Genomic DNA, 27667 nt, shown 5'->3' with positions numbered 1-27667 from the left:
GAGGGGAGAATAGTCTGGGTTCTTAGGGGACATTACGGAGAAGTGTCTTGTTTTCTTGATACCCTGCATAGCAGACTATACCATGCAGTACCGGCAAACAGCAGAAAGCGAGACAAGTGTGGAGGTCGCTAAGAAAGCTAAAGTTTTGCTTTTGACACTTTCTGAAAGTTTTTGCATTCCCTGGAGTGGTTTTTCTATTTCACACTGCCAGACACTTTGATATCATGGGATTTGCTGGCACACACTTAATAAAATCCGCTCCGCTGAGTCTCATACCTCGGGCATTAAGGGCAAGGAGACCCTAAAAGTACAGGACTGTGTGATCAAGTGTCATTAGTAAGTGTGCTCCATCTGTCTTCCCCCACCACTTCATTTACCCTTGTGCTTTACTTATATTACTTCTGTATTCCCTGAGTGCTGACGCTGATAATGGGAGATTGTGCACGGACTGGAGCAATTACAGGGGTTGTGGAGCTCAGCTTGTCAGATGTAGCAGAGCAGGAGTTTGTCAAAGTACAGCTCTCAGGAATAACAATGGATGTAACTCAGGATCAGTACAGGTTAGGTAATGTACAGTATGTACACAGTGACCCCACCAGCAGAATAGGGAGTGCAGCTCTGGAGGATAATACAGGATGTAACTGGGGGCATGGGATGTCGGACCAGCTCAGGGCCAAAAAAAAAAAAAAAAATTATAAAAATGTTTTGGTGTTTGGTGTAGGGATCTATGTATATATTCATTTATGTATTTATTTGTATACTTAATTTTTGTGGAACGCAACCGGGGTTAGTATGGAGTATAGTTATGTTAGTTATCGTTAAAGCCTAGCGGGCTCCTGATTATGTAGTATTATGAGTGCCAACCCCCTAGCTCAAAAGAACATATATACCAATATGGAAGAAAAAAGCTAGTACAAGAGGACTGCACCTTGAAAAATATTTTATTAACTGTTACACAACCAAAACATATAAGACATTTAAAAACACTTAAAACCAGAAAATAGGAAAAATTATTATTATTTTCTGGTTTTAATTGTTTTTAAATGTCTTATATGTTTTGGTTGTGGAACAGTTAATAAAATTTTTGATGTATATTTTTGATGCAATCCTTTTGTACTTTTTACTTCTATATTGTTATACATGCAGTATCCAAGGCCCCATATTCTACACTGCTGAATGTATTATTGTGTTTGGTGAAGCTTTATTTGAAGGGGTGGTGTCACGAAGAAAACTATACTGATAACTGATGTAAAATGAAACATATTTCATTTACAAGCGTTTCTTAAAATGTCTTGTTTATAAAATATAACCCACTAATCCCCCCATGTGCTGTTTTATTTCATTATTTGGGCATCCACTTTCTTGGGACACTCGTGCTCAGTTCAGTTGTCACATGATCTGTCCCATTAGTACAGGCAGTTGGTTTTCACTTCACATGCAGCAATGGTGCCGTGGCCCGGGGTGCTGAGGTGTTATGCAGCAGGTGGCCGTTTTTTGATTTTTGGCCAGTTCCCTTGTCATGGTGGCCAGGAGTGGGGTTACCCACCCCCGGACACACGGGCACTGGCACTTGTAAGGGTAGCACAATGTGAAGGTGCCGCGACTAAATAAGAAAAGTCCGGCACTTAATTCTAACTGTTTGATGAGGCTGCATATAATACAGACAACAATCACCCAAGCAGCCGGTCTTTTAGCATGTTATAAAATCTTTGTCTCTTCCAGGAACCTGCCCGCTGTCCAGTGCGGCTATACTGAGTTCCAGAGCCATGCTGTGCTAAACACCCGAGGTGCGACTACCACTAAGGTTTTTCCATTCTACCCTGTGAGTTCCATTCATATCAAGTCAGGCTTTGGAGAAGTTGCCTTTAGCCGAAGGACCCCTCTGCTCTGCAGTTTCCTTTTTTTGGGTTCTGCCCAAGGATAGTGCCAACCAGCTTCCATGCTAGCAACTGTGCTCCTGCATACACCCCACAGATGTCATGTAACAGCACTGAAGGAATTCTCCATGAGTACAAGTTTTCTCTTGTCTTATGCTTTCTGGACTAAGTAGTCACTCATATCTAAGCTCAAGTCACTACAAGTTAACTAAAGACCATCACCAGAGACCCTCTTCAAATCTCCTTAATCCTTCAATTTAATCTGCTAGAAGAAGAGGTACTAATTTAAAGGGGAAGTAATATATATACCATCTAAGGAAGTGCTAGCGTACCACTCTGGCAAATGACATAAACCGCAATGTTGTACTGCAACTCCTAGCTAGCCTGCACTACACCACCAGCTGCAGACCCCCAGCTTAACACATACACTGTGGCCCAGATGGTAATGGAGGTATTATCTGTATATACTGTAAACATATGCTTGACTTTCTCCCTATGAATATCCTTGGGATTTAAGAGAAACAAGTATGCCATATTTTCCTTTGCTATAACATATACATTTGTAAGCAGATATTGATCCACCGACGTGATTCTACAATGTCCCCACTGTACAGAGCTACAACCTGCTTTTACTGCATTTCTCAAATACAAAGAGATGAGGAGCTACAATTACCTACAAAAGTCATTCAATTTACCCAGATGCAGTATGGGAATCTCACATCAGGCATCAGTATCCAATGAGGAGGAGTCCCTGGTCATACACATGATTGTAGGGTTATAAAGGACATGTATGGAGAGGGGGAAAAAAAACACACACACGTTATATATATATATATATATATATATATATATATATATATATATATATATATATAATTATTATTTTATTTTTTTCCCTCCCATATTTTCCAATGTGTATATATTACAGCTCCATACAAAGCCTCTTGTAATGTACCTATTGAGCGTATTGTGACATACTCCCACCCTGAGCCCATCTCGCCTCCATTGTAACAGGGAACAATAACGCCTTGCAGGATTTAGCCATATATTCCAGCACATAACAGCACAGCGGGTAGTGATGGACACACTGTGCCGTACGTGTATGATCCCTCTAGTGAGATGACATGTTATTCAAAATGATAAAAATCAAGGATACAATGTGATTATGCCTCTAAGGGTCACAGTCATCCTGGCTAAGCTCTAGGTTGTTATGTATAGTGTATGTGTATAGATCACGTTGTGCTACCTCGTGGACCCAGTGTATCGCTGCATTGCTCACCATGTTTTTTAGTTAAATCTTGTGTTATGTTCATGTACATATAGTACAGACAGGAGTCCCTGCTCCCGTATGAATCAAACTCGAGAAATTTCAGGAAATTCGCTCATTTCTAGTTGGTGGCATAATCCAGATAGTATATTACGTCATCATTAAGCACAGACATGCATTTCTCCATCTTCCCATCTCCTTTAAATCATCAGCTCACTATATGAGAAGGGATGCTGAGCATTGATCCAATGATACCCAACTGGGCTGCAGGAAACCATTGGATAAACTAGAATTTGTGTAATCCTTCTTCCTTCCTGTGGGTTAATGTAACCCCTTAGTGACCGCACATACACTTTTATATGGAACCAGCTCACAAACTAAGTCTGCCCCATACACAGCAGGTGATAGCTGTGGATTATATTATCAATACAAATTGTGTCATTTAAAAGGCTAAATGATAGGTGTTGCACCTGTTGGGGTCCCAATCTTGGAGTCTCAGTCTATTATCATGAGCCACAGGCTTTCTGAAGGCCTCCGTGGCTGCCATGTAAACTCTGCTAATAGAGTATGCCTTAGGCCAAGATCACACATCAATGCAATACAGTAACATAGCATTATTGTGTAAGCAATCAACTGATCGATTATAGAAGTCCCCTAGGCGGACTAAAAGATCACAGAGCCAAGCTAAAAGGTGTCTATGTGATGTCCGCTTGGTGGGTAACCGGAAACTGGCAGCATGGATATATGCATATCCGTGCTGTCAGTATCCCTTTAGGAGAACACATTTGTTTTGCCGCATGGTGAACGACCATTTCCCCTCACATTTCTTTATGGTTTTGGAGCAAAGTTACAGTAAGATGAAGGATGTTATTAGAAAATACTATTAGTCCTGCAAAAAAAACAAAAAACCTCCATTTAGCTCCGTAGAAGCAGAGGAGCAAAATACCAAAATGATAAACAGTAAATTGTTTTGGTTAGACATTTTTCAACCATATCATGTAACCATATACAGTGGTACCTTGGTTTAAGAGTAACTTGGATTAAGAGCGTTTTGGTTTAAGAGCTCACAGTTTTTCAAAATTGTGACTTGGTTTAAGAGCATTGCTTTGGTTTAAGAGCTCCCTGTACTGGGTGGGAGGGCGAGTTGGGTAGGGGCATGGTCTGTAAAGCGTGGTCTACAGCACTGTACTCTGACTAAGGAAGTCTCCCTCACCTTCCAAATCATAGCAGATCCACTTGAGGCTGGGGCTTACATCAGGGGACAGGACTCTGAAGGTAATCTCTTCATAGCTGAAACCCTTCTCTCCCCGTACAGAGAGTGTTGCCGTACTGTGCCCACATATGCCCTGCACATTCCTTCCTGCTCCCTGCAGTCTCTGTCAGCCCTTGTGTTTTCCATCCTTTCGATTCCTGCTATAATGTGTCTGCACTCACACTCAGCTAAACACACTGCTGCTATAATGTGCCTGCACTCACACTCAGCTATACACACTGCTGCTGTAATGTGCCTGCCCTCACACTCAGCCATTCACACTGCTGTATAGAAAAGTTTCTGTCACTGTCCTCCTGCACAGCTCTGTCTCTGTCCTCCTGCTTCTCTATCCTAGCCTATTGTACTACGCTTCGGCATTGTGGGTATCTGCATCTCCATTCTGTCTTTACAAACTGCTGCTGTTTTTCCAGGTTTATGCACTTACTATACATTATACTCCACATGCTGATTGCTATATTGTACAGTAATCTATAATATCACATATTCAGCTATTTCTCATTGTTTCATCTGTTTTCCATGTTATTCAGAATAAAATAAAAATCATTATGTTTAGGGTGTGGAACCAATTGTTTGCATATCAGTGATTTCATATGGGAAAATTTGCTTTGATTTAAGAGTGGATTTGGATTACAAGCACAGTCCCAGAACGAATTATGCTCGTAATCCAAGGCACCACTGTACTATTATACTGTTTATAAGGTGGTGGGTGAAGGGTTTATACAGCCATTGTGTAACACTAAACACACACTCTCCCCTATATACTCACTGAGGATACAGTCAGTAAATCATACCCAGAATCAGCCAGTGTTGTAGAGTCATGCAGAAGTCATTACTAGATTTGTTCTGGATCATTATAATTCTGCATAACCTCAAACGTCAATACAATAACTTGTTACTTTTTTGCACTTGATAGTACATTACATTGGATCTTGGCCTACTGGTCTAATTTATCTAGCACAGACATGCTTATAAAAATTCTGTAAAAATTACTATGTCGGACCGGATAAAGGATTATCTTGGGTTCATGGACATTACTTAATAGTAGCTGTAATATTAGTTTGGTTTACTATTGTTTAGACTCTTGAAAAGATGAATGGAACGTCTTTGCTCTTACATATGTGGTTTCCCACCATGGGTGTTGCTGTTAGTTACACCCTTCGCAAAAGCCTGTACTTTTTTGTATAAAAGTGATGATGTAGTAGTGTTAAAGTTTCGCCACAAGATGTCGCTATTAGACCTGTAGACCTGAAAGGGTTACTATTTGTATGCATGTCACATGGATCTGTTGATCAATGAGCATGTTTTCTTCTGCTATCCTATCATTTCTCTCTTTACTTTTTCTATATGCACTCTTCAACCATACACAGCACACCTTACAGGGGCTGTAGATAGGAAGTCACATGGGTAGAGGAAGTGTAGAATTTTTTTGTCACTAGACTAGGTCCCCAGTCTCAGTGTGCAGCCTAGGCACATGAAGCTAACAGATTCTTCTTTAGTAACGCTACTCCACACTATGCAGTGTTAAACCCTTCACTAGAGAGTCAGAGATCATCTCAACCCACGCTGTGGACAAGGAGAGTCACAGTGCAGGACAGTATCCACAAAGCATAAGGCTAGGAAATGTTTTGGATAGAGCAAAGTTGCTAGAAGCCTATGAACTCTATCTCGCAGCGCAGGTGTGGACATGGAACCCTCAGCATTCCGCTCATCCTAGGTAACAAGGTCTGGGGCTTGTGTCACCCACTAGGACGGGTCCCCCGACACTGGTAGGGCAATAGCCTGTGCGGAGACCCAAAAGTCAAAACACAGGCACAAGTATTCTCTTTTTCTCCTCAAATATTCTACTACCTCATCCTCCAACATCCCGGCAGAGCACAGTACTACTTGGGTTGGGACTCTCACGACATCCTCCTCTCTACTCTTCTGATTCTCTACTCTCAGCACGCTACTCAGTCCACACGACTGTACTTCTTCCTATTTGCTCACTGCAGATCTGGATCCTAACTCATCTTATTGAGTGTGAAGTTCTATGTCAATGCAAAGCTGTATGACCTGCTGCACACAAGTATTCTCCAAGTAAAGCAGATCTTATTTATGATAAAGAGACTCTGTGGTTTCTAACTCTACACCAACACAGTAAACATACATTCCTTGGGATATTTCCCCTTTCTGTGGGTGGCAGTGCTGATAGTCCGGATGGTTCACTACTCCACTCCGGACCACCGTGACAACAACCCAAGGGACCCCGCAACAACCTGGCAGGGCACTGACCACAGGGGAACAAGGTATAACCGGCCCTCTAAACTAAAAGCAGGTATGCCACCATACCTGTGTGCCCAACTGGCACTGACGTCACAACATAACATCTCTGGGCCCGGCTATATCTCGGCCAACCTCCACAGAAGTGGCGTCTGTCAGGAATCGAGCTGCGCACTCGGCTCCTGACGGGCAGGGCCTGTTGCTGAGGGCGCGCCGACGGCGTCCTTAGCAACCGGTCTGCTGTTGGTGCACTGCGGTGCTTTTTACCTTAGTCCGTTCCTGGTTTTGTTATGTTCTTTGTCTTCTGTGATCCGCTCCATGTTTTTCAGTTCTCCCTGCATTTTCTTACTGCGACTCATTCACTGGTCACTATAAATCCCAGCCCCTTCCGTCACTCCAATGCCTGTGATAGCACATTGTGCCTTGATCTCGCTATTCCCTGACCATACTTGTTTAGTGATTCTGACCTTGGATTTGTGACCTCGAGTTTGCTTTAGGATTCCGATTTTGTAGCTTCTGCTGCCCGTTTGTTGCTGACTCTGACCGTTGACCATTCCATTTTTCTGTGAGTCTTGTCTTGTTTTGTGTTTTCACTTGTAACAGCATAGGGAACGCCGCCCAGTTGTCCGCAGCTGTTTAGAGCTGTCGCGGCAAGCAGGTAGGGCCAGCTGGGGCAGGTGCCAGTTGCAGGGCTGCACTCGTCTGTGTCCTCCCAAATCCCTACCTGACAGCGTCACACTCTACCATCTGGCAAGTAACTGGCCGTCCTACCTCCATACAACCAGGGGTGGGCACCACACATAGATTGCATGGATAGTCCTAGAGGTACCCATATGTACTCATAGCAGCTGTCTGACAACTATTCCTCCTCATATATGGACAACCTTCAAGTCTTCATTATGAGTAGAGGAGAACACAGCCTTTGCCAGACCCCTCTTACGGCAGCTTTTCTTATGTGGGAACAAAAGATTAGACTGATAAGACTAGTTAAAATTCAATGTCCGATCCATATTTCCCCAGATACTTGGCTTTTTTGGGGTGGAGCAGTCAGACAGCCATAATACCTATTAGATAGTTGGTTACAGAAAGTGACCCTTACTACCAGTCCCTTAAAGGGAAGGTATCAGCAGAGGTGAGGATGGATTAGAGGGGAGCAAAGGTAAAGGTGCATTGGAGGGGAGCAGAGGTGTCAGATGGAATCCCGCCAAGTTGCAGTAGACCAAGCGGGAGATGATGAGGTCTTGCGCTAACTTTTGTGTAGGGAGGGGAAAAAAAATAAACAATCAGATTCGGAAACTGTTTATGGGGTGGAAGTAAGAGAGTTGAAGGTCCTTCTGAGCCAGCAAACATGTGGGACTGAGGACAGAGTGGAGCCATTGACTGTAATTGATATATTAGTTGGGTGGCCGAGAAGGGATGACATCACCTGCATGGCTCGTGAATAAAGTCATTGTGGCAGTGCCTGGCAGCTACTCCCCACTCCACCAGCCTTGATTAATGGGGAAGAGATCAATCAAGAGTGGTGGGGAGAAGATGCCAGGGACTTGTGGTTCAGGCAGCATGAAAGTGATGACAGGTTCCATTTAGGTTTTAGAAAGTGGGATGTAAAAAGAAGATATAGGGGGAGATTTATCAATGGGTGTAAAATTTAGACTGGTGCAAACTGCCCACAGCAACCAATCACATCTCCTCTCTCCTTTCACTAGAGCTGAAAGGTGAGCTGTGATTGGTTGCTGTGGGCAGTTTGCACCAGTCTAAATTTTACACCCATTGACAAATCTCCCCCATAGTCAATAGAAACTTTGGTTTTCAGGATAGCTGGAGCCATCTGGACCACAGAGATTCAAGGGTCATCACCATAAAAGTGATACATGCCATGGGATTCTGTGATCTGTCCCAAGCCAAATGTATAGATGGAGAAGAGTAGGGGCCTCAATACAGATTCCCAGCCATGCCTGTAGATATTTGTTGTAGGGTTGACCATCTTCCTTTCTCATGGCTCCATCCTCCTGCCCGACACTAACCTTCTGAAAGCCTCTGTGGCCGCCATGTTTGAGTTGCTATTACTACCTGCCATAGTGTACTGCTACTGTAAGGAATTTATTAGGCTGCTTCCCTTTAAAGGCTAGGGTAATTGGGTGTTATATACGTTGGGGACAACATTTAAGGACCAAAGTAGATACATACCCCTCCAGTTCTATGTACGAGCCATGCAAGAGCTCTAAACTCAACATTTTATGTCAATCTATTTAGATTGTGAATAGGCGGTAAAAATAGAAGATAAACTTTATCCCTGTGGAAGCATCTCAGCCACATTCTTACAGCAGAGGTAACAGAGTCCCAGCTCTTTACTGTGACATTGAACAAAATGTTTTTCTTAGGTTTTACCTTTTATTCTTTTTCCATGAAGTAAGATCATTTGTTATTGTTGAGGAGACAATGGCTGTAAGAGCACAACGTAAACCGCACAGTCACGCTGTGGAGGAGAACACAATGCTCTGCACAGTAGGAGGTTTGTATAGATGTTTCCATTGATTTTAATAGACTGTGTTATGCAAGAAGGACTGCTGTTCACATGATGTTCACAAAGCCAGGGGGGTGCTCCCACTGCATAAGAGTCCATAAACCCCTTATAGACCAGACTGATGCAAAATGAGAGTCCTCTTGGCATTCACCGGGTAGGTAAATGGTATAGGGCAATGTCCTTCCTAATTTGCTAACAATGCTGTTCCTCTGGAGTGGTGAGTCCTATCATCTGTTACCTAAGAGCAGGAGCCGGACTGGCCATCTGACATTTCTGACAAATGCAAGATGGGCCGGCCCTCTAAGTGGGTCATTCATGTCTGCCTCCGATGTGCTATTTCCCTGCCCATCACCAGCGGCAGACTGGCAGCCCCAGAAGCTTTGGACAGTAGGCATCAACCTATAACTATAAGATCGCCTAACAAGAGCTTATAGTTAAAGGCAATACACTGACAGAGCGAGGAGCCACTGGCTCCCCACTCTGCCAGTCACTCCTGGCAGCAGGCATTGCCTACAGGAGGATTTCCTTGGGAGAGCCTACAAGGATTACCTACAGGGGAAGGGGCTTACCTAAGAGGGACTTCCTATGAGGGTGGCTAACTACCAGGAGGGCTACCTACATGAGGGACTTTACATGGGGCTGGGGGATTTTACCTACTGGGTGGGAGGTATGTGCCTAAGATAGGACCAAGCAGGGCTGCCTCATTTGTCAAAGAAAAAAGAAAACAAAATGTGTACAGACACATCTGTATGTCATAACGTCACCCTCCAGTAAGTTTTCTCTCACCATTGGACACGCTCACAATGATTTCCGTGGGATGTTAATTGTCAGGAGTCTGTGATGAGCAAATATTCCTGTCTGTGCCATAATTAAACATACGGCACCATGTTTCTATAGATGCTAATGCAACTGCAAATATTAAAACATGAACAACCTGCATATTGTCATGTTCAGGATGTGGGCTCTTAAGCAGCCTATGTGACATGCTTATATCCCTAGTGCTATAGCAATACCCTGACAACAAGGTCATAACAGGTGTGTGTCTGAACTCTGGAACCCAGGCTACTATTATGGGGAATGAGGGGCCACAAGTGTACGCTCCTGGCTGGTAGTAATTATATGTGAACAATAAGGCCATGACTATAGCACACATGACAATTACGTAGATTATACACGTGCGGAGCTGGACGATATGGTCATGTGCCGTAGCTTAAAGCTCTGCACGTGTACAGTGTATGTAATGGCCATGGGGTTAGGGAACTTTGAGACTTATGGACTTCTAGCTACTTATCCCATTGACGAACCATAAAACCTAACACCAGCCTAAATGGCTGACAAAAGGGAACAAGTAACGCCAGTAGATAATACCGTCCTCCGTACCTTGGAGTCGTCTTCTTCTTCCTCCTCCTCCTCCTCTACATAAGACAGAGCTCTTCCATTGGGTTCCTTCTTCTCGATGTTGTTATTCTGCGAGCTGTCCACAGAGCCATAAGCATTGAACACGTCATCTTTTAGGAGGAGTTTGGTCTCGGATGTTTCATCTTTTAGCGGCGTCTCTGGGATGCTGCACAAATGTCCGACCAGGAAGAGAAGGAAGACTGAAGACGAGAAGAAAAACATGACCTGAAATTCTGAACCCATCAATCTTCCAAGGAAGGTGGATCCCCAATCTATCGCTCCGGTGAGATAGCCCAAAGCTCCTCCTAATCCTGCAAGACAAAACACAGATATGTGTAAGGTTAAAATGATGATGATGTTATTTATGTATCATCTACCTATACTAATCAGCACCAACATGTTCCATAGCACTGTATGAAGAGCAGAAAGTCCCATTGGTTCCTATGGTTCAACTGATTGCCGTGGAGCCATCTTCTACAGTGATTGCTCATTTTTCCTGCAGTGGCCACTACAGGAGAAATGCAGTATTACATATAGCCATTTAAAAGGATGGTCCTTCACATAGATTGACTGAGGCCATTCATATTTCTGATTCTAAAGAGTAAACCTGCAGTGACAAACCCGTTTTATTTCCATAAGAACTTAATTTACATCTGAATTATATTTCATGTTTCGTTTAATGTGACCAAGAAAAAAATAAAGAAAACCTTTCCACAGATTAGCAAGAAGTAATGGTCAAATAGTAGGAAAGTCTGCAGTCACTCTATAACTTTTTTCATTTTTCTTATCCCGTTCCATAGATCTGCTCCTCCACACAGTCATGTCTCTGAGCTCTACAGGCAGTTCTTTCCTCCTCATGGCTTGGTTTCTGCTCTGATATACATTGTCAGCTGTAAGACCCTATATTGCCCATGTTTCCGAATGCAGTCAACACATGTCCTCCCCAATATCCACAAAATGTTTCAAGAATTATTGGGCAACATCACATGGCTATTGGCTAAGTAGTGTGGGAGTGGTTTCGGCCGCAGATGGAAACAGAGCCATAGACGAGGGCAGACTTTTATCACAAGCATGCAACACTACAAAATGTGAAAAAAGGGATAGGGTTTAAAGACTTTCCGAAGGCACTGTATTGCCTTACATAGGAGCTGTAAACAAAATGGTAAATTTCTTGCCAAGAATTTTATTTCGTTTCCTTTTATTTTTTGCAATAAAAAGGTTTATCCAACAGTGCCCAGAAATAAATAAATATAATATATATATATATATATATATATATATATAAATATATAATTAATATATATATATATATATATATATATATATATATATATATATATATATATTACACACACACATATATACACACAAACACACCATTGAATTCTTTTGTGTTCAGGTACCTTTAGAGTGCAGTATTTTGGGGCCTCCTTTTCCCCCATATTCTCACCCTGTGCCTATTGGCCTATCTGCAAATTGCTCAATTTCCCTTTTAAAGAGAAAGGGGGGGGGGGATGGCTCTATACTCATGACTACAATCTGTCAGCATTTTATATAAATTTTGTGTTGGCAAGATTACAGGGAACTTTTTAAAACGGAGGAAAAATTAGCAAATACAGATACAGGCTTTTACTTCCTTGCCAGAATAAAGTACATATATAAAGTAGATAAAATTTGATTCTTGCAAACAGCTTATTCTAAAGTTGTTGTTTTTTTATAAAAATCTTGGCAAAGAACTTTAAGCAGAAAATAATCATGATATTTATCTGTACAAAACAGCATAATGTCAGATGACGCGGTACGAGAAATGATAGAGAATAAGGTTATAAAAAAAAACAGAAAACAAAAACACCAGATAACTAACTGCATTACTTGTAATAAACACAAGCGACGGCCACAAAAGGAATAGGAAGTAACCATATTTGGTCATTTTTTCAATTCACATTTTTAACCCCTTAAAATAGGAATTCTCCTTGTTCGGAATAGGGTTCGTGTTTTGCAGTGAAATCCACTATGATGCTCAGTACCATTATAGCCTATAGCCCTGCATGCTCGCAACAGATTTGCATTCCGCTGCAAGGATGTAGTGATCGCCATGTTTAATTAGCAGCTGGTAAAAATAAACAGCCCATGCTAACCTTCAGTCTCCAGGTCTCTGCTCACTGACAGTGAGCAAGGACCTGCAGTGGGACAGTGCACTGATTGGCTGAGCGGGCTGTCTGTGAGCAGGGACCTGGAGACTCAAGCAGGAGCACAGTGAGAGAGTGCGGGCAGGTTAGCATGGGCTACTTATTATTTAAACCTGCATCTAATTAGTTAAACTACATTCTCTCAGCAGAATGAAACTCTGAATTTGGTACATGTAAAAGGCACCCTTAAAGGGGATAACCAGGATTCAAAAAAACATGCCCTTTCTTCCAAAAATAGTGTCACTATTGTCCTCGGTTTGTGTACAATATTGTAGTTCAGTTCCATTGAATCAAAAGGACCAGAGCTGTAATACCACATGACGCTTGGGGACAGGGAGGGCGTTTTCCTTTTTTCCTCCTAACCTTCTAAAGCCATAGCATTTCCCCACCCCCACCCCACCCCACCTACAGGGCTGGTTGAGGCCTCTTTTTTTCTTTACTGCAATCTCTAGTTTTTATTAGTATCCTATTTGTTAATTTTATTAAATATTTTTCTTTTCATCAATTTTTTTTTATAAATAATGTTTTTTCCTCTTTTCGTTTACGCTGTTCACCATATGGAAATAGTATTGTTATATCTTAATAGATCGGACAATTATGCATGCTACAATATACGATTTGTTTTTTTGTTTAGTTTTTTTGTATAGTGGGAAAAGGGGGTGATTTAAACTTTTACTGGGGGAGGGACAGTGTTTTTTTTTGTTTTGTTTCTTACACTTTTTATCTCCCCTTAGGGGACTATTACATTCATTCATTACATTGATTACACTGGTCAATGCTATACCATTGCATTGATCAGTGTAATTACCATTGCATTGATCAGTGTAATGGAGTCTGCCTGAGGCCACCGAGCTGCCTGCACTGAGGCAAGTAAGGCAGACAGGGAAAACTATTGGGACCCCGGCAGTCACACTGTAGCTCCTGTCACTGACACAGCATTTTTTCCCTGATGTAGGAGTACCCCTTTAATGTGGAGCATATAACTTACATATAGGAGGAGATTTATGGTGCCATGTTATAATAAGATTTTTCTTGTTGCACATAGCAACCAATCACAGCTCAGCTTTCATTTGTACCACAACAGCTGAGATTGGTTGCTATGGGCAACCAAAAGAATCTTCTATAGGACAGCGCCATAAATTGCTCCAGTGTGGTGTACGCTCGACCACTCACTCGCTAGATGGTAACGTGTGAGGCCACCATGTGAGGTAATGTGAGAGGTCCGAATATAGCTCAGCCAGATGTTAGGTTGTCATGACGCCAGTGCCTTTGGGCACACAGGTATGGTGGCACACCTGCTTTTATGTTAGGGAGGCTGTCTATATCCTTTCCCCTGTGGTCAGCAAACTGCCGGGCTGTTTGGGGGTCCCTTGGGTACTTATCACGGTGGTCCGGAGTGGAGTTGTGACCCACCCGGACTATTGGTACTGCTACTCACAGAAAGGGGAGATCACCCAAGAAGGATGCAATGGCTGCGTAGGTTCTAATAACCAATGAGTCCAATTAGTATAAATAAACTTCTTCCTTACTGCAGGAAGGCTACACAAAGTGATATACAGTAGGATCTTGACTGGATAATATCCTTGAATCTTTAGCGACCCAATCTGTGCTGGGAGTTTAGAGAGGTATAGTCGTGCTGACTGAGTTGCGTGCTGAGAGGTAGAAGAGGTAGAGAGTACTTGAGACTAGCGAGAATACTTGTGCCGTGTTTTGACTCTTTGGTCTTTGCTCCACCTATTGCCCACCAGTGTTGGGCAACCCGTCCTAGAGGGTGACACAAGCCGCCTTGTTACCTGGGATGAGCAGAGTGTTCAAGTCCTCTGATGCCACCCGCGCTGTGAGATAGAGGACGTAGGCTTCTAGCAACTTTGCTCTATCCGGATGAGTTCCTTTCTTTTGTTGGATACTGTCCTGCACTTTTAGACTGGTTCTCGGTGTGGGTTGGGGTGATCCCTGACTTGTCCTCTCTAAGTGTGCGTTCAGCACTGCATAGGTGTGTGGAAGTGCTGCTTTTAAGAAACAAGTGCTAAGGCGTCTCATGTGCATCCGTTCTCTACAGAGACCAACCCAAGACTAACTGAAGGTGTGTCTAGACTTCCTATCCCCATGTGACTTCCTTCTACAGCATTTGTAGATGTGCTGTGAGTGGGTGAGAAAAGAGTGCAATAGAAAGATAAGGGTGGAGATAGGCAATAATACTGATCCAACAGGTGAGTTGATAGAAGTAACAGAAGTGTCAGGGACCAGATAGGAGGGCCCCTTGCTTAGTTTACTAAGTACTCTGCCGGAATGTGGTGATGTTTTTCTCTAGTGTTGAAGAATCTTCATAATCAAGTATGGATGGGTCCTAGTTATCTCACCTAACCGCCTTCTGCCCCACCGTGTCAGGTTTCCGTTCTAATGGGGTAGTACAAGTCCCTGCTCTGGGTGTAGCTGACTTGTAGAACCCTCCCTACAAAGCTGAGCATCTGTCAGTAGAGAGCGGCTTTCTGGCACTGTGCTCTAATGTAGGTCCAGTCTTGAAGTATCCATCCCTTTTCTGTAAAGTGGTCGACTATCCTGTGTTATAAAGTAAGTCCTCCACGTAGGCAAGGGGTGAGACTCCCTTTTCTCCGGATTCCCTAGGGGTCTAGTCTAGCAACCCATAATGGTTGGGTAGCTAGCTTTCTGGAACAGGTCTGCCCTCCTATTTTCTGTAGCTAGACTGAGTACCTCCAGGAAGTGCAGACTACCAGTGTGTGTGTAGCAGAACCTGTGCTGTGAGTGTATGACATCTAGTGGTTGGAGTAAGGAACAGCAGCCTCCTGTCCTAACCTGTGACGCTAGAGTGAAACACTTTTACCAAGGAGTAAGAAGAGAAAGAAAACACGTAGTGGGATACTACACATCCAAACGTATACCGGAGATCTCCCCAACATCAGTGTCTGACCTCACTAATGTCTTCCGGATAATTCCCACAGACACAACATCCTGTAGAGGGGTGAAATCTGCTATACCTGCAAAGAGGTAGCGACGCTATAATAATGTCTATGGGTAAAGAATGGGATGTATTAAATACTGCAAGCTGTAATGAGGAAGAGGCCTCATACCTTTTTCCATATAATATACTTTATCTTCAGACCATCAATGAGAGCATTTTACATTCACTCCCTTAAACCTGTGCATGGATTAAGTTGCCCCCATTACACATGATACGATCAGCTCTGTACTATTATATTATTAAGCCTCATTCATCATCTGCTTATTGTTAATATTAGTGTCTGGGAGATGGATGGTGCGGAGGATTCATCACAGGTGCAGCCACATATTCCTGTTACCCCGCATTATACAAATGTCACATTTACAACGTGAAGATAATTGGACACAAGCGGCAGAGTAATTATAAGCCCATCAATGAGATAACACTTCATGTTATTCCCGCACTGTCATTCAGTCCTGGACCACAACGCTTTGTGTTACAGATCATGCACATGGCTGACGAAATGCTCTCTTATGGGGGAAAAAAGGAAAGAAAGAAAAATATTAAACTACACATTATTGGTATCCATAAACAAGTGTTCACATGTTCAGGTTTTTCATTACAATTCTTGAATATAAAAGACTGAGAGTTCTCTTTTCACATCCATTCCTGACAGTTTTTAATAATCGTGATGAAAAACTGAATGTGTGAACACAGATTTATGGCCTAAACTGTTAAAATTATCACTATTTACCATACAAGTTGAACACTATAAAAACAAAAACACAACTAACAATAAAAAGTAATCACAAAAATATTATGTAACTAAACAGGAATGATAAAGACAAGCTCCATAGAAAATAATAAAAATGTTAAGTTTATTGGGAATACAAGTATAGAAAATAACCAATGCCCATTATCCAGGATTAGAAATAAACTGGTGTCAAAAAGTTATACAGATTTGTAATTTACTTCTATTTGCAAATCTCCAGTCCTCCAGTACTTATCAGCTACTGTATGTCCTGCATGGAGTGGTGTATTTTTTCCAGTCTGACACAGTGCTCTCTGCTGCCACCTCTGTCCATGTCAGGAACTGTCCAGAGCAGGAGAGATTTTCTACTGCTCTGGACAGTTCCTGACATGGACAGAGGTGGCAGCAGAGAGCACTGTGTCAGACTTGAAAGAATACACCACTCCCTGCAGGGCATACAGCAGATAATAAGTACTGGAAGATTGGAGATTTGTGAATAGAAGTAAATTGCAAATCTTTAAACCATTGGTTTAAGGCTTAAACTTTAAAAAAAAAAAACTTTGCCATGTCTGTACACCACTCTCTCAGCTTTCAGCAAGAAAAAAGGACGCAGCATCCAGGCAAGTGTTGCTGCTCTTTCTTTCTAGTCAACGCTGGAGGTTTTAGCCCAATAAAGCCCTGCCGATCAAACGTCCTCCTCACACGTTCCTATGACAATGTAGTAAAACAAAGTATGCTATGTATTCTCTGTAGGGGCCAGTTCACACTGAGTAAACACGGCGTAATTCCGCCGCGCTCAGTGTGCTGCTGTAAGTGAATGAGGGGGCGGGCGCTCGTCCGCTGCCGCCGCTCTCCGCTCAAACTAACATGTTACTTCTTTGAGCGGAGAGGAGAGGGAGTGGACGAGCGCGCACCCCCTCATTCACTTACAGCAGCACACTCAGCACGGCGGGATTCCGCGGAGAGAGGTCTGCCGTGGAATTACGCCGTGTTTACTCAGTGTGAACTGGCCCAAGCAGTGTAACTGGCAGGCAGAGAATGGGTTACATGCCTTACACAACACACACACTACATAAACTGTTAGGCAACAGTGACACCTGCAGTCTTTAGTGGGAACTGTTTAGGTAGTATAGAAAGTTTCCAGTTTATTCTAGACCAGGGGTACTCAACTTTTAGTGAAGGTCCACTTACCGGGGTCTATTGTCAGGTGAAGGTCCGAGGTGAACATCAGTAGGAAACGTGTTTTGTTACTTTTCACAAACGTTCAACTATTTACATACAGAATTGCTGCTTATTAGCGGGAAAACTGGTGTTTTTTCTCTCTCACCAGCACTTTGATATTGGGTACAAAGGGGGTGACTGCCCTAGTAGTATATAGCCCCCCCCTGTTGCTCCCCCAGTAGTATAGAGTCACCCTATGCGCTCTCCCCCAGTAGTATATAGCCCCCTTGTGTGCTCTCCCCCAGTAGTATATAGCCCCCCTGTGAGCTCTCCCCCAGTAGTATATAGCCCCCCTGTGCGCTCTCCCTCAGTAGTATATAGCCCCCCTATGAGCTCTCCTCCTGTAGTATATAGCCCCCGTGTGCGCTCTCCCCCAGTAGTATATAGCCCCCTGTGAGCTCTCCCCCCCAGTAGTATATAGCCCCCGATGAGGTCCCCCCAGTAGTATATAGCCCCCCCTGTGCTCTCCCCCCTGTAGTATATAGCCCCCCCTGTGTGCTCTCCCCCTGTAGTATATAGCCCCCTGTGAGCTCCTGTGAGCTCCCCCCAGTAGTTAATAGCCCCCCTGTGAGCTCTCCCCCAGTAGTATATAGCCCCCCTGTGAGCTCTCCCCCAGTAGTATATAGCCCCCTGTGAGCTCTCCCCCAGTAGTATATAGCCCCCCTGTGAGCTCTCCTCCTGTAGTATATAGCCCCCGTGTGCGCTCTCCCCCAGTAGTATATAGCCCCTATGAGCTCTCCCCCCCCAGTAGTATATAGCCCCCGATGAGGTCCCCCCAGTAGTATATAGCCCCCCTGTGCTCTCCCCCCTGTAGTATATAGCCCCCCCTGTGCGCTCTCCCCCTGTAGTATATAGCCCCCTGTGAGCTCCCCCCAGTAGTATTTAGCCCCCTGTGTACTCCCCCCCCCAGTAGTGTATAGCCCCCCCTGTGTGCTCTCCCCTGTAGTATATAGCCCCCCTGTGCACTCCCCCCAGAAGTATATAGCCCCCCTCTGCGCTTCCCCCAGTAGTATATAGCCCCCCTGTGCACACCCCCCAAAAGTATATAGTACCCCCCAGTAGTATATAGTCCCCCTGTGTACTTCCAGGAAGTTCAGGACGGCGACGTACACTGAGGTCACTGATGCACGCTCTGCTGGGGAATCCCTGGGACATCCCCAGAGAGCGCGTATCGGCCCGGGGGCCGGGCCGACACTGTCCCCAGCCCCACAGGCGTACTGATATCTTAGGACAGTATGCCTATGGGGCGGGAGGCAGTGCGGTGGGGAGCGGGACACATGGGGGCCGTCCCGGGACGGGGAGGTTGAGAGGTCCAACCAGGGGTCCGGACAGCTGACCTCCACGGTCCGGGTTCGGACCACGGTCCGCCAGTTGAGGACCCCTGTTCTAGACCTTACTAGAAGGTGGGTGGAGAATGCTAATATGCTCCCTATGAAAGGTTTGCAGAGAGAGTATAACTGAGACAAGTTGATCAGCTGTATAGGTGACAAGTTGAGTAGTTGCTGAGGAGATAAGACTACAAGTAAAGAAGGAAGAACAAAGAGAAAAGCTGCTCAAGGGGAGGTAGTTATCTGGGTGGTTCTCGCCCGTGTCTAGTCACTGCTCTCTGCCTGTCAGCGAGCTCCGTGGGATGATTGACAGACAGAGGCCAGTAAAAGGCTTCTCTGCCTGTCAATCATCCCCTCCGAGCGTGCCGACAGGCAGAGAACGGTGACTGGACACAGGCGAGGAGCCGCCCAGATGACTACCTCCCAACCTCTGCCTGTCACACGCCTCTTTTTCTCGAGTAAACAGGTTCTGCTGCAGCCGCCACAGTACGTGCGCGGGCTGCTCAGGAGCTGTATACAGCGGTTCAGGGAACCATATTAGCATAATTGGGCTGATTGATTCCCTTTAAAGTTGGATTACAAGCTGAGCAGCAGGAAGAGAACAGCTAGAGGTGAGACTAACAGAGACTTTGGGAGAGAGTTTGTCAGGTGCACTTTCCACAGTCAGGAAAGGGCCTGCACTTCTAAAAACATTGGGGAAGTGGATGGACTTCAGTGTTTGGGTAGCAGATTAATCTTAGGCCTCTGTACCATCTCTTTCTGAATTTGAGGGGTAGGATGTACAAGGACCCCTGGATACTTCTAGGAACTGAAAGTTGTGGCTTACGGCCCGGCCTAGATACTAAAGAAGAAAGCTCCCTAGCTGACAGGGAGGAAGAAAAGTCAAGCACTAGAGATGAGCGAACCGGGTTCGGGTTCGAGTCCATCCGAACCCGAACGTTCGGCATTTGATTAGCGGGGGCTGCTGAACTTGGATAAAGCTCTAAGGTTGTCTGGAAAATATGGATACAGCCAATGACTATATCCATGATTTCCACATAGCCTTAGGGCTTTATCCAAGTTCAGCAGCCACCGCTAATCAAATGCCGAAAGTTCGGGTTCGGATCGACTCGAGCATGCTCCAGGTTCGCTCATCTCTATCAAGCACCATTAGAGAAAAGGATCACAGGATGACAGTGCTCAACAGCGTCCCACATGTAGTGATAAAGCAAGGTCTGAGGCAGACCATCTCTCCACAACAAGCACAGTAACCCATTCAAGGCCATCAAGGCGACTTTCTTCCAAAGACAACACTACTTCTTAGGATGCATGTGGTATTACAGCTCTGCCTTTACTACAATGGAATACAGATGCAATAATACCTGAGGACAGAAGTGGAGCCATTTCTGAAAGACAGCAGCCATGTTTCTTATCCTGGACAACCCCAGCTTATTGCACAGACTGGACGATCATATGGGACGATGATGACATGTTGCTTAGATCTAGTTCACAGGCTGGAGAAGATTTAATACAATCACAAGCTGGACATGTGTGACCCCATCACATGATCACAGCTCATTCCTTTCCAGAAAAAATGTTCAGGAATGAGTACAAAGCCTGAAGGGAAGTTCTTACCAGTGAGCAGCGCGTGGTAGTGCAGCCCCCTCTCCTTGTCCTGGTGCGAGCACACATCAAACAGATAGGCTTTTATCGGGCCATCAATGAAGTCCGCAGCAAAGTCAAAAGCTACAACTCCCAGCATTGTGATGACAATGGCCCACGTCCTCTTCTCAGCGCTGCTCCTGTTCCTGAATATAGCTGCAATAGAAGTAGGAGGATTACAATGGGGAAACATCAAGATGTAGCAGAGCTAGATTTGTGCTACCATGTCCTTCAAGTGTTCTGTATAATCAAAGTATAAAGAGAACACACAGTACATGATGAACAAACCTGCCTTGTTTCACAGTATTGATTCCAGATTGGTGAACTTTCCGAACTACTGAAGGTATTTAGTATGGAAACTACAAGGTATATGCTTCTACTTCGCATATTGTAGGCTCCACCTATTACACCAAGCAATTATTGGCCGTATTTGGCTGATGATCGTCCGTTACTCGCTTGGCGTGCATGTTGAGATTTTTTTAAAAATCATAACGATGATCTGCTGGCCATCGCTCTGTGCAATAGGAGCGGAGGTAGCAGACAGCCCCTATCTCCTATGGGCCCCCCTGATGATCTATAGATCTTCCCGTCCCGCATCTCCCCCCAGGACCCCCTGCCCACCCCTATTAGGCGAAACAATGTTTAACAATTAACAATAACCGATCACAAACAAGAGAATTTATTGTTAAGCTGAAATCATTCACCATATTACACAGAACAATAGTTGTCAGTTGTAGTCGTAACTACGATCATTTAGTTCACGTTTACACGAACAGATATGTTCACGAAATAGAAACGACAAACGATGATTTGAGAACTTTATAAAAGACCACGATCAGCGATAAATCGTTTAATTTAATCGCTACTAGCGTTTACACTGGACGACGGTCGGCCAAATCTGATCGTTTAAGCGATCATTTACACGATAATCGTCCCGTGTAAATAGACCATTACTCCATCTGATCCCAGCCAATGAAGGACCCAATGCAGAATTACAGCGAGCGATTAACAATGATTTTGGTGTCAGCACCAAACAAACGATGAACGATTTCTCGTTGGACGTTTGATTGTTGCCTGCATTTACATTAAACGATTATTGTTTAAATTTGAACGATATAATGATAATTTGCGCAATAATCGTTCCATGTAATAGGGCCCTTACTAAGGGAGCATGATCTGCTATTACCCATGTCTAAGGTAGACTGGAGACAAATAGATGGATTAGACATATAGGGGGAGATTTATCAAACTGATGTAAAGTAGATTTGTCCCAGTTGCCCCTAGCAACCAATCAGATTCCACTTTTAATTCCTCACAGATTCTTTTGAAAAATGAAAGGTGGAATCTGATTGGTTGCTAGGGGCAACTAAGACAATTCTACTTTACACCAGTTTGATAAATCTCCCCCATAGACTCTGAAATTTCCTTGATTTCTGCATTAAATAGAAATAAAGTGTAGTCTGGTTATTCTCTTAGACCGTCTGACCCTCAAATGCAGAAACACCCATTCATTTTGATGGCCCCATACACACCCGTAGGTGTCACGCTCCTCTCTGGTCTGTGCAAATGCAAATGGTTATGGATGTGTGAATGGAGTCCCAGTTGTAGACAAACACAATGTAACTAAACTAGTAACACGCAGATAGTTGTACTATTCATGTCTTTTATAGAGCACATTTAGTAAACATCCACAGTGCAGGGAGGAAAGCTGAGGCCCCCTTCACACAAAAGGAAAATTTGCCTGGATTTCTAATCAGGAAATCCAAGTGCAATTTCCGGACCCATAGGGATCCATTTTTCTTGAAGGGTGTTTGTTCCGGAAAATAGGTCAGGATTTAATAGATCCTGTCCTATGTATGCCAGAATTCTGAGAGAGACACCCCATAGAAATATATGGGAGCGCCAGAATTCGAGACACTTTCCTGATGCACATCAGAAATAGAGATAAGACACCCAGGCCAAGGTACGGTTTTGTACAAACCAGAACCATCAGCAATTGACTTCTGCTGTCTTCCTGTTCCGTGGGGAAGATGGAGACAGCCCCAGTCCTGCTTGGAAAACAGGGATACAGCCTATGACCTAGTCCTGTTATGGCGGACCTATGACACGTACAGTATGTTAGCACTGATACGCGTAGCCATAGTTGCTGATACGCGGCCGCATACAGAAAAGTATGTGGCCACATGCCAGCTCCAGAACAACCCCGGTGGCGCTGAAATTACAAGTACAGTCTGACCCCACCATGTATTCCATGCCCCATGTACCACCCTGACACAGCTACTGTGATGTCACAGTAGCTGCGTACAGCCGGGTGCAATGGCACCACTCTTCTGCCCCGTCTTGCTCCTGCCTCCAGTGTCGTCTCCTGGCGCCAAAACTCGCTGAGCTTCACTTTATAAAGGCATTCTGGATCACTGCACAAGTACTGTAAGTGTAAGTGGTGAGGGATGGGGGTCGAGTAGGGTAGTGTGTGTGTGTGTGGGGGGGGATGGGAGTCAGGTGGGGTAGTGTGTGTGTGGGAGTCAGGAAGGGTAGTGTGTGTGTGTGTGTGTGTCTGGGGATCAGGTGCAGTAGTGTGTGTGTGTGCGCGTGTGTCTGGGGATGGGTATCAGGTGCAGTAGTGTGTGTGTGTGTGTCAGGTTGGGTAGTGTGTGTTGGAGTCAGGTGGGGTAGTGTGTGTGTGTCTGGGGATGGGGATCAGGTGGAGTAGTGTCTGTGTGTGTGTGTGTGTGTCAGGTGGGGTAGTGTGTGTGTGTCTGGGGATGGGGATCAGGTCGAGTAGTGTGTGTGTGTGTGTGTGTGTGTGTGTGTGTGTCAGGTGGGGTAGTGTGTGTGTGTCTGGGGATGGGGGTCAGGTGAAGTAGTGTGTGTGTGTGTGTGTGTGAGTCAGGTGGGGTAGTGCATGTGTGGCGATGGGGGTCAGGTGGGGTAGTGTCTACTGTCCCCAATAGTGGTTGGTACTCAGTGACTTTTAAAACTTTTTGAGTTTACTTCACACAATAATTACTTTTTTGTTTATTAGATACAGTCATATATTACAATAATGTATTTTTGTTCTATAGACTATAAATATCGCAAAATTATTGTGTTTTTTTTCCTCGAAGTGACACACCATCCAAGTTGTACTTGTTTTTTTGCCGAATGTTAACCCCAGGCTCAAAAGGTTGCCCATCACTGACCTAGTGAGAACAAGACTGAGGGATTCAAATGCTGATGGTTCGGGTTTGTACAAACCCGAACCTCGGCCTGGTTCACTCATCTCTAATCAGAAAACCTCCGGAATTCCAGATTGGTTGCCAGCAGGGCCAAGGAAGGCTCGCTCACTGCCGTCAGCTCAGCCCGTAATCCTGGAGTGGCAGCAGTTTTTTATAGACCTGGAAGTCCATCTGGATTTCCTGAGAAGAAATTTGGATGGATTTTCCAGTCGTGTGAAAGGGTCCTTGAGAAGTGTTGAATCAAATATGGGATCCATCATCCACTGTTATGGTGCATTTACACAGACAGATTTATCTGACAGATTTTTGAAGCCAAATCCATGCACAGACCATAAACAGGGAACGGGTCATAAAGGAAAGGCTGAGATTTTTCCACTTTTCAAATCCATTCCTGGTTTTGGCTTCCAAAATCTGTCAGATAAATCTGCCTGTGTAAACGCACCATTAGGGTCCATTTACACAGAAAGATTATCTGACAGATTATCTGCCAAAGATTTGAAGCCAAAGCCAGAAACAGACTATACACAGAAATCAGGTCATAAAGGAAAGCCTGAGATTTCTCCTCTTTTTAAATCCACTCCTGGCTTTGGCTTCATATCTTTGGCAGATATTCTTTCTGTGTAAATGGACCCTTAGGGCCCTATTCCACCGGACGATTATCGTTCAGATTATCGTTAAATCGTTCGATTCTAAACTATAATCGTTCGGTTGAAATGCAGTTAACGATTAATGACCGAACGAGAAATCGTTGATCGCTTTATAAGACCTGGACCTATTTTTATCGTTGCTCGTTCGCAAAACGTTCGCAAATCGTTCGCATTGAATAAGAAGTCGTTCAGTCGTTCGCAATAGATACGAACGCAATAGCAAATAAATTGCGAAGAAAAAAGGATCGCAATTACGATCATAAGTAACGATTATCGTTCCATGGAAATGAGTGAACGTTTTCAGGTCATTCGCAATAGCGGTCGTTTGAGATTGTTAATCGTTAACGATTATGCAAACGATAATCATCCGGTGGAATAGGGCCCTTAGTGTCCTTCATTCAGTGGATTTAGCACAGCCATCAGGATTTCTTTTTCAGGAACCACAATGGCAGCTTCTGATCTTCTCCTTTTAGCTTTCGGGATAAGCACTTGGTGCAGAACCTTCCTGCTAAGACAATCGCTGGTGGTTGTGGTGTCTGTTTGAATGAGTGAAAAAGTCCTGCCCTAAGGGCTCATCTCGGAAGCGGAAAAGAAAAAAAAAAATAAGAATGGTGGGACAGAAGGAAAAGAACAGGAGTTGCGGGGGAAAGGAGAGTAAGGGTTTTTATTCTTTTTTTTTCATCCCAGCAGTGTCTTTTTTTTATTTCTGTTTGTTTGTTTTTTTACGTAGGTTGGAATACCCCATTAGGAACAGATTTCTCACTATCCAAACACCATTTACCATCAGCTTTTGGATTAACACACAGGTTCACTTTTTTCCCTGCACAGTGGGTGTTTACTCCATACAACACATAAGCATCACTACTGTGTGTTATTGGATCAGTTATATTGTGTTTTTCTTCAAATGCGACAATCAGTCCGTATTCTATTAATGCATTTCCACAGGGTTCACTTACTTTTTATTGCAACTGTAGACCCATATGAGACAGACACAAAAAGACACCATAGTCTTTAGTTTTAGCTTACTCCCTGGGAGGAGGCAATAGCAGTGCAGGGACTGATATGTGGTCGGTATACAGTATATATGGTTGTGGGGAAGCTTTGAGTACGTTAGATCTATTACTGCTGTGGACGGTATTTCTCATACCCTTCTTGAGTAATAAAGACTATGAAAATTCTGAGAATAAATCCTTATTAGTTAGAGATGTAATGAAAGGCCGATGTGCCACCCTTTACCCTGCATCACTAACCAGACCAGATAAAGGGCACAGAATCCCCCGGTGGGGCCCAATCTCTTTCTGTTATATACAGGCAGGATGACAGGCAGTGTTAGATTTGCATACACCATGCCAAGGGTTAATGTTTATGGAGCTAACAACATGCGTGTTCCCTGGATTTTTGGCATTTTGCCCTTTTATTTGAATTGAAATTATTCTTGATGAACATGGCCTTTCGCTCTCTGTAATGTGCCTCTGTGTGTTCACACAGATTACAGAGTCCTCTTTATTGGGTCGTCCAATAGATGTGACACCGGCTGGCGTTGCTAAAACTAAACTGAAGCAGTGCCACCCCTGACTAAAGGTTGTGTCTGGTATTACAGCCAACAAGTAAATAGTGCAATATGAGACACAACTCGAGGAGAAGAGCAGTGCTGTATCAGGAATAGGATTCTGTATTGCAATACACTGTGAGCACAAATTGTAATTTAACTTTAAAAACCCTGAACATGAAAAAGCAACTTGTGATGAATAAAAAGAAACTCTGAGAATTTTCTTTTATAAAAGAACAAAATATTCACCCTGACCTTAGTTATAAAATAGGTAAGATAGTTAAAAAGCTTGCACTCCAGATTCTAGAACACTATAAGTACAGGAGAATAATCTGCGCTGCTGATGGATACAGAGAGCAGTACTAGCTATGTACAATGGATCAGTCTGAGGTCCAGGCTGTAGAGCTCACAGAGCATTGTCTAGACTGGATACAATTGTATCACTTCTCAGCTGAGAGCAGGACCAGCTATGTACAATGTATCAGTCTGGGGTCCAGGCTGTAGAGCTCACAGAGCATTGTCTAGACTGGATACAATTGTATCACTTCTCAGCTGAGAGCAGGACTAGCTATGTACAATGTATCAGTCTGGAGTCCAGGCTGTTTAGCTCACAGAGCATTGTCTAGACTGGATACAATTGTATCAATTCTCAGCTGAGAGCAGGACTAGCTATGTACAATGTATCAGTCTGGAGTCCAGGCTGTAGAGCTTACAGAGCATTGTCTAGACTGGATACAATTGTATCACTTCTCAGCTGAGAGCAGGACTAGCTATGCACAATGTATCAGTATGGAGTCCAGGCTGTAAAGCTCACAGAGCATTGTCTAGACTGGATACAATTGTATCATTTCTCAGCTGAGAGCAGGACTAGCTATGTACAATGTATCAGTCTGGGGTCCAGGCTGTGGAGCTCACAGAGCATTGTCTAGACTGGATACAATTGTATCACTTCTCAGCTGAGAGCAGGACTAGCTATGTACAATGTATCAGTCTGGAGTCCAGGCTGTTTAGCTCACAGAGCATTGTCTAGACTGGATACAATTGTATCCCTTCTCAGCTGAGAGCAGGACTAGCTATGTACAATGTATCAGTCTGGAGTCCAGGCTGTAGAGCTTACAGAGCATTGTCTAGACTGGATACAATTGTATCACTTCTCAGCTGAGAGCAGGACTAGCTATGCACAATGTATCAGTATGGAGTCCAGGCTGTAAAGCTCACAGAGCATTGTCTAGACTGGATACAATTGTATCATTTCTCAGCTGAGAGCAGGACTAGCTATGTACAATGTATCAGTCTGGGGTCCAGGCTGTGGAGCTCACAGAGCATTGTCTAGACTGGATACAATTGTGGCACTTCTCAGATGAGTCTGGAGTCCAGGCTGTAGAGCTCACAGAGCATTGCATTGCTCTTTTCCCATCTGCAAGGAAGTGGAGTAGTGTTGAATTGGTAGATTCTGATTATTCTGGGCCTGACTGAATGGAGCAGCTGTCAGATGCTGTCAGATAAACAAGAGCTGAATTAAACCGGGGGGGGAGGGGGCATGGGACCCCCACTCGTGTGCTTGGTAGG

At 44.1% G+C, this 27667-nt stretch overlaps 1 protein-coding gene across 2 annotated transcripts in view; it reads right to left on the bottom strand.

Annotated features, from left to right (window-relative positions):
• SLC45A2 (solute carrier family 45 member 2) overlaps window positions 1-27667 on the bottom strand; it is a 67913-nt gene that overhangs the window by 38337 nt on the left and 1909 nt on the right. The window contains exons 2-3 of one of the 2 annotated variants that reach the window (XM_069964786.1): window positions 20661-20843; window positions 10581-10909 (exon numbers count right to left, since the gene is read on the bottom strand). In XM_069964786.1, coding sequence (XP_069820887.1) covers window positions 10581-10909; window positions 20661-20843 — 512 coding nt within the window. Of the gene's footprint in view, window positions 1-10580; window positions 10910-13775; window positions 13848-20660; window positions 20844-27667 lie in introns of those variants that run through there. The other variant, XM_069964787.1, reaches the window with a different exon arrangement.

This window comes from Dendropsophus ebraccatus, chromosome 3, assembly GCF_027789765.1.
Source record: "Dendropsophus ebraccatus isolate aDenEbr1 chromosome 3, aDenEbr1.pat, whole genome shotgun sequence".
NCBI lineage: Eukaryota > Metazoa > Chordata > Amphibia > Anura > Hylidae > Dendropsophus > Dendropsophus ebraccatus.
The sequence above is the reverse complement of the archived record's forward strand: the minus strand, read 5'-3'. Positions and strand labels throughout refer to the sequence as shown.